A 12,746-nucleotide genomic window follows, 5' to 3' on the forward strand; every position below is an offset into this window, starting at 1 on the left:
TTCCATGGTTTATCTTAGAAGATAAATTAAAGAAAGACAGACTTGCATTTACAGCATTTTTAGAGTCAGACAAAGCCTTTGTCAGTTTTAGCTGTAATACACTCTTTGGAATTCTGGAGGTAACAGAGATAAAACACAGAGAGTGAAAGGCACAAAAAGCAGACTGCTGTCATAAAAATTGAAGAACATGTAAGGGAAGCAGCATTTGAGAAGAGAGTGTGACACTGTTGTAGCCTATCACTTATGTTATTCGACCTGTACAGTGAGCAAAGAGTAAAGAAACCAAAGAAACATTTGGAGAAGGAATTAAAGTTCAGGAAGAACAAACAAAAACTTTAGGGTTTGCTGACGACTTGGCAGTTCTGTCAGTGTCATTGAGGACTTGGAAGAGCAGCTGCATGGAACCTATAGTTTCTTGAAAAGCAGTTATAAGATGAGCATCAACAAGAGTATAAGATTTTCAACAAATTAGATAAAGAGGCAGTAGTGTTGCATGTCAGAAGGGAAGTTGAAACATTTAGCTCTGGAAAGGAGCATGTAGGAGAACTGTGTCTTAGATTTGCAAGAATAAGAGACCATGCACTTGATATACCTAATAGAACAGTTTGTGGTGGCAGGGACCCTTCATGGTATAGCCACTGTAAATAAACCTCTAAAGGAACCAAGACTACTTCATAATAGCTGTAAAAAAATAGGGCTGCAGATAGGGAATGCTAGATGAAACATGTTTGGCTGACAGGAGGACAATGTATGTAGCCTACAGTGGCTACCATAGCAGAATATTATTGAAGAATCTCTCACAAAACCCAAACAAATTCTGGTCGTATGCAAAGGCTGTTAGTGTTACCAAGGTCAGCGTCCAGATACTAATGGATGAAACAGGGACTGAAAAGTAGAGCAGAAAACCAAAAGGAGGAATGCTAAACAATTTTCAAACATTTCTTTACGAACGAAAATCCAGGGCTATTGCTCCTATTTAATTCTTGCACCACTACAGTGGTGTCGAAAACAGCTGATATTGTACAAACCTCCATGGCCTGAAAGAATCCCTATCACATTCAATATCAAATTTTCAGCTGAGTTAGCCCTCTTTTAACTGTCATCTACTGTAGATCCTTCAAACAAAAAAAATGCCCAATAGTTGGAAGAAAGCACAGGTCACACACATACTGTGGAATGTAGCTGGTCATTGCTGTTGCATTTTTAGCTTTGTTATTGATTATACACAAGCAGTCTGGGTCAGTGAGAATTGGCATGTACACTGTGTGGATGGCTGGTTATAGTATATGAGCACCGTGGTTTTACTATTAAGTGCAATGTATTATTTTGTTTTGGTGTTAATAATACAAATATGTGTGATAAGTTAAAAAAAAAAAATGTGCTCAGCGACTGATTACACAAAAATCATGGGATACCTCCTAATATCATGTCAGCGAAGTGCAGCAACTTGACATGGAGTGGACTCAACAAGTCATTGGAAGTCTCCTGCAGAAATTTTGAGCCATGCTTCCTCCATATCTGTCCATAATACTGCCAAAGTGTTACCAGTGCAGGATTTTATGCACAAACTGACTTCTCAATTATGTCCCATAAATTTTTGGTGCATTTTATGTTCGATCTGGGTGGCCAAATCATTCACCTGAACTGTCCAGAATATTCTTCAAACCAATCACAAACAACTATGGCTCAGTAACATGACACATTGTCATCCATAAAAATTCCATCACTACTGCAAATGGTCTCCCAGTAGCTGAACATAACCATTTTCAGTCAACGATCAGTTCAGATGGACCAGTGGACCAAGTCCATTCCATGTAAACACAGCCACCACCAGCTTGCATAGTGCCTTGTTGTCAACTTTGGTCCAAGGTTTCATGTGGTCTGAGCCACACTCAGATCCTGCTATCAGCTCTTACCAACTGAAACTGGGGCTCATTGACCAGGCCATGGTTTTCCAGCTGTCTAGGGTCCAACTGATATGGTCACGAGCCGAAGAGAGGCACTGCAGGCAAAGTCAGGCTGCTGACAAAGGCACTTGCATCAGTCTTGTGCTGCCATAGCCCATTAATGCCAAATTTTGCCACACTGTCCTAACGGATATGTTTGTCAAATGTCCCACATTGATTTCTGTGGTTATTTCATGCAGTGTTACTTGTCTGTTAGCACTGGCAACTCTCCGCAAACACCACTGCTCTCAGTTATTAAGTGAAGGCTGTTGACCACTGCATTGCCCATGATGAGAGGTAATGCCTGAAATTTGTTATTCTTGGTGCACTATTTAGACTCTGGATCTTCTATATTGAATTCCTTAACAATTTCCAAAATGGAATGCTCCATGCGTCTAGCTCCAATTACCATTCTGTTTTCAAAGTCTGTTAATGCTTGCTGTGTGGCCATAATCACATTTGAAACCTTTTCACAGGAATCATCTGAGTACAAATGGCAGCTTTGCCCATGCACTGCCTTTTTTTGCCTTGAAAACATAATAGTACCACCATCCATATATGTGCATGTCATAGTCCCTTGACTTTCATCACCACAGTGTATAGGAGAAATGTATGTGCAGTCATGTGATACTGTGAGGCCAACAACAGAACAAACTTTGAAAGATTTTCATAACATGGTAAAGCACACAAAACATGTATACTCAACTGCAGCAAGACTGTACTGAAAACATTTCGATTTCAGTAAACTAATACAGAACCTCACAGAACACATTCAAATTATAACACCAATACTGGCCTGCCAGAAGTCTGCCCCAGCCACTAACAAATTCATGTATATGAGGGTGGTTTTATAGGTCTGGTAAAAAAGCAAGAAAAAATTTTGTTTCATGGACAACTCACCTCATTTCTCAACATAGCCTCCTTCTAGGGATATACACTTGGTCCAGTGATTCTCCAGCTTTTTAATCCAGTCAAAAAACTAGGTTCTGTCAAAATCTGCAAAATACTCATTGAGTGCAACTATCACTTTCTCATTTGATGAGTTTCAAGTTAGGGAACAGGAAGAAGTCTCTTGGAATTAAGCCGGGTGAATAGGCGGGTTGAGGAATGAATTCAAAGCCCAATTCATGCACTTTCACCATAGCTATTGCTGATGTGTGGGATGGTGCATTATTGATTAAAGAGCCAGCCTTGGTTTGAAACGATCCAACAATGAAGCATATAGGGTATAGTTACATTTCTGTCTTCTTCCAAGTTATCTACGAGGATTATTCTTTGGCAATCTCAAAGACAGTGGCTATCACCTAACCAGCTTACAAAATGATGTGCTGAATGCACTTTTGTCAACTGTGGGTAATCACAGCACCTATATCACACACAGCTTCTTCATAGCCAATTCTCTGTGCAGGCTATTATGCACTCACTCACTTGAGATGCCTATGATCTCAGCAATCTCATGAATCTTTATTTAGTAGTCTTGCATTACCATACCTCGGATTTTCTCAATTTTTTTTCTCTGTGGTGACCTCAAGGATAGATTGCTACTAACTGTAAAGATGACATGTTGAGTTGCAGGCAGGCACAATGAGCAGTCAGAGCTGCCGCAGGTGGTGGTCAGGTGTGCGTGAGTTGTGCTGGATTGTGTGAATGAATGTAAGTGTGTTTCCTTTTCTGAAGAAGGCTTTGGCCAAAAGCAATGTGTTGTGCCTGTCTGCAATTCAACACATCAAATTGGAAACACATTTCTTTTATGACCTGTTATCCAATACAAAGCTGCTTCACAGTAATAAATAAATTACTGTGAATCTCTTTTAATATAAACTAATTGTTGTGACTTCTGAAATTTTCCCGGCGAAGAAAAAACTAATTGTTGTCTTTTGTTAAAGCAGATAAATTACAAGAGGAGACAGCACTCTTCATAAGGCAGTACTGCAGAAAATGGAAGGCCAAGTCAATGTTCCAGGTACTTCTTCTATATCGAGCAGCAAAACATCAAGACCTAGTGTATTTCTCCCAACAGGTCAGTACATTACTTTTTTTGTTTTCATTTAGTTAGTAGGTAGAAAAGCTGTTATTTACGAAACATAAATAGACAAATAGACAATGTGGAGGGTTTTTATGACAGATCTGCCCCTAGCAACTCAGCTAGTTGAGCATTATCTACAAAGTCTTCAAGCACTGCAGGATATCTCTGCTGAGGGCAATCTTCAGTTATGTGTACCATTATGTCTTCATGAATCCACTATCACAGAAAGGAGAATTGAAGAGTTGTCAATTGTACTTTAGGTCATTTCATTTGGTATGGCATGTACTTAGTTGGACGAGTCTAGTCTTGATGCTCGTCTTTATACTGAACATATCTAGTTTAGTTGAATGGTTTGTGATGCCTTTATGATCAATTGGAGCTAGTTATGAATCTGGCACAACATTTCCTTCATCTTAAAATTATCTTTTGATATTGCTGTACTGGTTTTCAAAACATAAACCTTTTTGGAGAATGTTGTCTAGGACCTCAAGGACTGGACGTCACTGTGGACAGTTTGGGATAACACACTTCCTCGGTTCTTGTAAACAGAAATGAGAAGTGTTACATCATTATCTCCTTGGCCAAATGTTACCAAAATGATATTTCACTATTCCCACATCTGTGCAGTATGTTGATTAAAATTTCATCCTAAGGCCAGCTTACTTTTAGTTCAGTAAAAAGTCATACCTATAGATGATGCAGGCTTTGAGTACATGATGTCTGATGGGTGTGTCTAGTTACTGGAAATTTTCAGGAAGAGACTGCAACAAAACATGCCAGATGACGTGCACATGTAGTTTGTCACCACCCTTTGTACTCTGAACATGAGAAGACATGGACATGAGAAGATTGTAGGAATGTTTTGACAGGTGAACACCCCATCATTTTCAAGGTACAAATGAAGTGAGAGATCACTGTGCTTGACAACTTAAATCCTGAGTGGGTGAGGATATACAAATCACAAAAAAAGATGGTGTATGCAGAAAGACAACATGTGCCATAAGCAAACAATTAGTGCCACCACACAACGAGAGATATCCTAGGAGAACTATTGTCATTAATGAAATATTAACCAACAGTGGGTGATCAGATAGTGTTAACTCTGTCCCCTGTCGTTTGACTAGGGAGAGAGAGAGAGTAGGATTCCATGCAACATTTAAGCAAACCCTTTGTCTCTATTTATAACATCACTTACAATATTATGAAAAGGATAGTTGCTACTCTCACCATGCTGAGTCACAGATAAACACAACAAAAGATTATCACAAAATGAGCTTTCAGCCAACAAGGCCTTTGTTGAAAAAAGACAACACACACACACACACACACAGAGAGAGAGAGAGAGAGAGAGAGAGAGAGAGAGATAGGGTGTTCCATTTTATCTTGACCACCATAAATAACTGTTTGTCCAGGTGCAAATTACAAAATGTTTCCCTGGTAACTCATTTCCTCTCTTAAAGACCTATTCATAAAAGTATCACAGTGTACCATTCACTGAAACACAATGTTATTAATTACATAATACAACATTGACTTCGAGCCCGGGATCACAAACTCATCCACTTGCTGGAGTTGTCAGAAAACAAATGAAAACCAAGTAAAAACATAACATAAAATTGACTTTGACTCTCCTGCACCATTGCCCAGGAGCAGAACATTCAAAGGTGCTTAAAGTGGTGATGCTGGACACCAATACATGGTGCACTAGTTGAATGAAAAAATTATTTGCTGCTTCCAGTGTTGCCTGCTGAAGAGAATTACAAGAAAGCATGATACGTTCCTGCATGTCCTCTGGAGTTGTTGGAATATCGTGATAGACAACGTCTTTAATGCATCCCCAAAGAAAAACGTCCAGGGGATTTAAATCAGGGGACTTATCAGGCCAAGTAACTGTTCCTCCTTGACCAATCCAACTGGCAGGATGCCTTCAGTTCAGAATAGGATGTGCATGCAAGGCATTATGTGCTGGGCATCCATTGTGTAGATATCGCATAAGCATTCTGGTTCTTTGTGGCACTTCATCGAGAAGAGGAGGAATAATTTGTCTGAGGAAGTTGGCATACACTGTGCTGTTTAGACTATCATTGATGAAATAAGAGCCAATAATTGAAGTACCAAGCATCCCACACCAGATGTTAACTCTCCGTTGATACTGATACTCCAACTGTCTAAGCCATCGTGGGTTGTTACTGGACCAATAATGCTTGTTCCTTGTATTTACCTGTCCTTTGTTTGAGAAGGAACATTCATTGGTCAATAGAACATTGGAGAAGAAGTTCAGGTTGGTGAGGATTTGCTGCTGTGCCCACTGACAGAACTGTACACGATTCTGGAAATCATTCCATGCGATTCTTGATGTAAGTGTACGTGGTAAGGATGGAACCAGTGACATGTAAGAATACACTGGACACTTTTTTTAGGAATGCCAGTCTTGTGTTCAAGCTGCCGTGTGCTCACAGGTGGATTCATAGCAATGGAAGCGAGAACAGTAACTTCAGCAGCTTCGTCTGTGCGAGTGCTACAATGATTGCATTGTCGTGGGTTGAAACTTCCCATTTCCTGAAGCACCACAATAAGATGAGAAAGCATCCATTGGAAAGGTGGGTCTTGTCAGGATATCACCCTCTGTACAGTTCTGCTGCCTGCGTAGCATTTCACCTACCTTCAAAAACAACAATGAATGAAATGTTATGTCGATGCAGTTTGTAGGAAGAACAGCCTTTACTGTATGCCTACTCAGCACAACAGTATTTAAAATGACTAAACTACTGTACTAAATGTATCTGTACATAAGAAAACAGTATTTCAATTACTGTTCTGCTAACTTACATTCCCCATAGATGAGCAGCATTTCTACCTTCTCTTTGCTAGTATACATTCTACTCACAGAACTCTTCAACTGATTATGGTTGATGGAATGATGGGTGTGCATTCTACTTATGTTTACATTTGTCCTCTGTCAACATCAGCAAGTGGATGTTTCCCATTACCCCAAGTACCTGCACTAAGTGCTGGGAGTGTCAACGTCAATGTTGTGTTATGTAATTAATAATGTTGTGTTTCAGTGCATGGTACAATGTGATACATTTTTGAATAGGTCTTTAGGAGAGGAAATGAATTATTGAATAAAAACTACAGGGTGCCATATCATACTGCTGTTCATATCTTTGTAAAAACAAAGCTACAACAAAGGCAGTCATGCTGATTGATGTCCCCCAGTCAACTAAAGAACATTTTCTTGAAACATTTTGTAATTTGCGTCTGGACAAACAGTTATTAAGGGAGATCAAAATAAATGGGATGTCCTGTAAACACACACACACACACACACACACACACACAGATGCAAATGCGACTCTCACACACATGACCACAGCCTCTGGCAGCTGAAGCCAGACTACGAGCAGCAGTGCATGATGGGAGAGGCAACTGGGTAGGGGTAAAGAGGAGACTGCTGGAGTGGGGAGGGGGAGGGATAGAAGGGTAGGGGTGGGGAATGGTAAAGAGCTGCTAGTGGAAGTGTGCAGGGATGAGGTGGAGAGAGGATAGAGCAGCTAGTTGCAGTCAAGGAGTTACTTCCTGACTGCATCCTCTCTCCACCTCCTCCCTGCATACTTCCACTAGCTATAACTCACTGTCCCCCAGCCCTACCCTGCTACCTCTCCCCCTCCTGACCCACCTCCCCCTTACCCCCACCTAGTTACTTCTCCCATCATATGCTGCTGCTTGTAGTCTGTCTTCTGCTGCCAGAGGCTGTGGTCATGTGCATGTGAGTTGTGCTTGTATCAGTGTGTGTGTGTGTGTGTGTGTGTGTGTGTGTGTGTGTGTGTTTTGTCTTTTTGCAACAAAGGGCCTGTTGGCCGAAAGCTCATTTTGTGGCTATCTGCAACTCAGTCTCTCCGCTATATGGTAACAACTGTCCTTTTCATACTATTGTTACATTTCATCCTGGATTTTCCATTGTTTGTTATAACATCACTTACTTATTTAATCCTGATAGGACCTTAATAACACTCTCCTAGTAAGTGGAATCACATGTCAAAATATCTGTGTTATTGTATTTTGTTGGGTGACTGGTATGAAGCTGAAGTTCTGCAATTGCAGAGTTGATTGGTTGTTGTAAGTAAGTGTGATATTCATGCTCTATACACAGGTACTACTTGGACCTGAAGGACTGACAAATGGGTTTTCAGGAGGAATAATGATAGTATCTTGGAATATGGTATTTATAGGAAGCCAGCTCATATTGTTCTGTATCTCCAAGCAGATAGATGTCACCCTCCAGCTCATCATGAAGCAGTACTTCATACTTTTGTTCAAAGAACCTATGTCATCTCAGGCCCTGGAAGTTTGTCAACTGTGTTAGCTCACCTTGAAGTTACCTTTAGCCAGAATAAATATAGTAAGACACAGACTAGATGTGTATTGAGAAGTACCTGTTTATAGAGCATAAGAATCTCACCCATTGTTAATTAACATTGCCACATGCTATGGTGCATGCAATGTGGTGTTTTGGTTAATGTCACTGACTGATGTGCTAAAGGTAATCAGTTCAGACTTGACTACCAATAATTATTTGTTATTCAGTATTTTCAATTTATGGATGGTCCTTGAAATGTCTCATGTTTGTAGAGTCTGGAATATTCTATGTTTGTGTAAATACCAGCACTTTCCATCCAGGAGAGTTCTTTTCTGGCTGTACATTGATATTCACGACAGATATGCTTTTAGTGCTAAGTGATGTGCTTTCAGATTTTAATTTGAGTGTGGTTACAAATGACATTGTTTGCTGGAGATACCTTGGACTTCAAAACATCTACATCATGGGGGCTATAACTAGGCACATAAAACAACAAGCAGTATGTCATCCCCAAGGTCCATATATTCAGGACATCAATGGATTCCAAAACAGTAACAAGTCAGCTGCATATCAGGAATACAACACCATTTTCTGGAGATGCTGAGTCACTAAATGCAATAAGAGGGATGATGTGATATGCTTGACAAATGTACACTTTTACCTGGATGACTCAGCCCTGCACTTGTTTCAAACAATGAAGCAATAACTGGATAAATTCCAAACTGAACTGAAGAAGACATTTGGTGACTAACAGCAGCAAGTCCGTTTTGCAGAAGAACAATTGAAGAACAGGGGCTAACATCATGGGGAAATGATACAGTCTTCCATACAGAATATCTTGGTCCTATGTCACATTGTGAATGTGAATATGACAGAAACTGACAAAATCTCACGCTTGGTTAAAGGGATTGCAGAAGACATGTGCTGAGCTCTTCTTGTAAAGGATGTCACAGGAACCAAGGAATTCATCAAATGATCCCAGCACATAAAGAAAATGCTACAGAAGAAGAGCTAGGTGAAAGCATTATGATCAGCTTCCAAATGTAGCCCCTCTGATAGCAGTGGAAGACCACCACTATCTTGCCTTCTCATATGTAACATAGTCAGACGAAAGATAAAATATTTTATGGCAACCAGAACTGTTAGACCAAGTAAGGAAGAAAGAGTAACCATGAATGTCAACCCCAGACATCAGGACGTAATAGAAAATGTTGAAGAAGTGTTGCGTCAATCTTTAGAACCAGTCTCTGTGACCAGTTGAATGCTGTAGCAAGAATGAACTCGACCAACTTGGACTTATGCCACAACTGTCATACGACAACCCATGATCTTACCAGTGCCAGTACAGTCAACTCCTCTGCCTAACATAGTGCCTCACAGAACCAGGTGTTTGGAGGACAGAGCACAACATGCAGGTGTGTTTCCACTGTAGATACCCTGAACATGTTGTTCACCACTCCTGAGAAAGGCACTGACTTTATGATGACTGCTTCTCTACCAGACATCGATCTTCACAACAGTTCCTTTCATGCCAGTTAACTGCACACAATTACAAATGACGAGATCACTCCCTACCATGGCATAGCCATTCGCAGTCACTGTACAGAAGTACTAACCACTTTTCTAGCAACAGAATTCAGGAAAACTCAGAGAGGTGACCATCTATGGTGGTGAGGCTACTACAGATGAAAATCCTTCATGAATGACAGTCACCAAGCTGTCAGGAAACCTTATTGACATCACTGTTGAGCAGCTTCCTGGTCGCTAGTCGACTCTCTCAGTGCTTCCTTTCCTGTAATGTCAAACATTTATTGCTGACAGTGTTCTGTAATGTGAAAGAAATTGTGCTGAAAGTTGCAAATGGGAAATACATCCATCTGAAAGCAAGATATATTGCGAGAATAACTAGCAATAACAGAACACAGCCCTAGGAATTTGTTGTTTTAGCGGAACATAGTCATAGTGTTATGACTGTGTGGGACTTCTTGCAGACAACAAAACCAGAAACAGATTGTGAAAGATCAGAGCACCAGATTGATGAAGCTATTTCAACAAGCACACACAACAAAGATTACTCTGGGTAGTTGTTTGCCATTGAAGATGTTACTTTCTTGCAGTTGTGATTGAGAAGAGTTTGAGTTGTCAATCAATGTGCTCCGCTGAACTGTGAAGCTTTTGTCAGTTGTAAAAAGTTACCCAGGCTTACAAAAGAAATTAACATACCAACAGTGATCATAAGCATTGTAGATGGTCAAGGAGAACTTTTGATCATTAATTGTAATGAGCAGCCACAACACATCCATAAAAGTATGTGCTTAGGGACAACCAAACTAGACCAGGAATGGCAGCTTAGTGCCATTGATGAATTATCATGCTCCACTACCATTACAGACAACACAGCTATCTATCAAACTGTCAAGCTACCCATAGGATCTGATGCAACTGAGGTGCAACATCTGTGAGTGTTAGCTGTTCTGAGTCAATTTTCTGATGCCTTCAAATCTGAAGTTGAGAAAAGGGCCCATGGTAAAACACCACATCAACTTTGGGGAAGGCATTTGTAAATGGTGTCAAAAGCTGAACAACAGATAAGCTGTGAGGAAATGAAAAAGGTTCTGTGAGGTGACATCACTGAATCTTCAGAGAGTTATTGGTTCTCTCCTGTAGTCCTTGTGAAGAAGAATGGCATTTCAGCATTGGCTGCTGATGGCTAAACTAAATCATGAAAAAAGATTTCTATCCATTGCCATGCACTGATGACACTCTAGACTACTTGAAAGGAGCAAAGCATTTTTTTCAACTCAGATACACTATTGGAAAATCAAAGCTGACAAGGCTGACTGGGAAAAGACTGCCACTTTAACTCCTTATGGCCTCTATTAATTCAAAGTTCCCCCCATGAACCATGGACCTTGCCGTTGGTGGGAAGGCTTGCGTGCCTCAACGATACAAATAGCCGTACCATAGGTGCAACCACAACAGAGGGGTATCTGTTGAGAGGCCAGACAAACGTGTGGTTCCCGAAGAGGGGCAGCAGCCTTTTCAATAGTTGCAGAGGCAACAGTCTGGATGATTGACTGATCTGGCCTTGTAACACTAACCAAAACGGCCTTGCTGTGCTGATACTGTGAACGGCTGAAAGCAAGGGGAATCTACAGCCGTAATTTTTCCTGAGGGCATGCAGCTTTACTGTATGGTTAAATGATGATGGCGTCCTTTTGGGTAAAATATTCCAGAGGTAAAATAGTCCCCAATTCGGATCTCTGGGCAGGGACTACTCAGGAGGACGTCGTTATCAGGAGAAAGAAAACGTGTTCTACGGATCGGAGTGTGGAGTGTCAGACCCATTAATCGGGCAGGTAGGTTAGAAAATTTAAAAAGGGAAATGGATAGGTTAAAGTTAGATATAGTGGGAATAAGTGGAGTTCAGTGGCAGGAGGAACAAGACTTTTGGTCAGGTGAATACAGAGTTATAAATACAAAATCAAATAGGGGTAATGCAGGAGTAGGTTTAATAATATATAGAAAAATAGGAGTACGGGTAAGCTACTACAAACAGCATAGTGAACACATTATTGTGGCCAAGATAGACATGAAGCCCACACCTACTACAGTAGTAAAAGTTTATATGCCAACTAGCTCTGCAGATGACGAAGAAATTGATGAAATGTATGATGAGACCAAAGAAATTATTCAGGTAGTGGAGGGAGATGAAAATTTAATAGTCGTGGGTGACTGGAATTCAACAGCAGGAAAAGGGAGAGAAGGAAACATAGTAGGTGAATATGGATTGGCGCTAAGAAATGAAAGAGGAAGCCGCCTGGTAGAATTTTGCGCAGAGCATAACTTAATCATAGCTAACACTTGGTTTAAGAATCGCGAAAGAAGGTTGTATACATGGAAGAACGCTGGAGATACTAAAAGGTAACAGATAGATCATATAATGGTAAGACAGAGATTTAGGAAACAGGTTTTAAATTGTAAGACATTTCCAGGGGCAGATGTGGACTCTGACCACAATCTATTGGTTATGAACTGTAGATTAAAACTGAAGAAACTGCAAAAAGGTGGGAATTTAAGGAGATGGGACCTGGATAAACTGAAAGAACCAGAGGTTGTACAGAGTTTCAGGGAGAGCATAAGGGAACAATTGGCAGGAATGGGGGAAAGAAATGCAGTAGAGGAAGAATGGGTAGCTTTCAGGGATGTAAAAATTGTGAAGGCAGCAGAGGATCAAATAGGTAAAAAGACAAGGGCTGGTAGAAACCCTTGGGTAACAAAAGAAATATTGAATTTAATTGATGAAAGGAGAAAATATAAAAATGCAGTAAATGAAGCAGGCAAAAAGGAATACAAACATCTCAAAAATGAGATCGACAGGAAGTGCAAAATGGCTAAGCAGGGATGGCTAGAG

General features: G+C 40.5%; 1 protein-coding gene across 3 annotated transcripts in view; it reads left to right on the top strand.

Annotated features, from left to right (window-relative positions):
• LOC126237274 (neither inactivation nor afterpotential protein C) overlaps positions 1 to 12,746 on the top strand; it is a 383,219-nt gene that overhangs the window by 311,824 nt on the left and 58,649 nt on the right. For 2 of the 3 annotated variants that reach the window (XM_049947204.1, XM_049947206.1), the window contains exon 22: positions 3,833 to 3,966. In XM_049947204.1, coding sequence (XP_049803161.1) covers positions 3,833 to 3,966 — 134 coding nt within the window. The remainder of the gene's footprint in view (positions 1 to 3,832; positions 3,967 to 12,746) is intronic. The other variant, XM_049947205.1, reaches the window with a different exon arrangement.

The sequence above is a fragment of the Schistocerca nitens genome, chromosome 2, assembly GCF_023898315.1.
Source record: "Schistocerca nitens isolate TAMUIC-IGC-003100 chromosome 2, iqSchNite1.1, whole genome shotgun sequence".
Classification (NCBI taxonomy): domain Eukaryota; kingdom Metazoa; phylum Arthropoda; class Insecta; order Orthoptera; family Acrididae; genus Schistocerca; species Schistocerca nitens.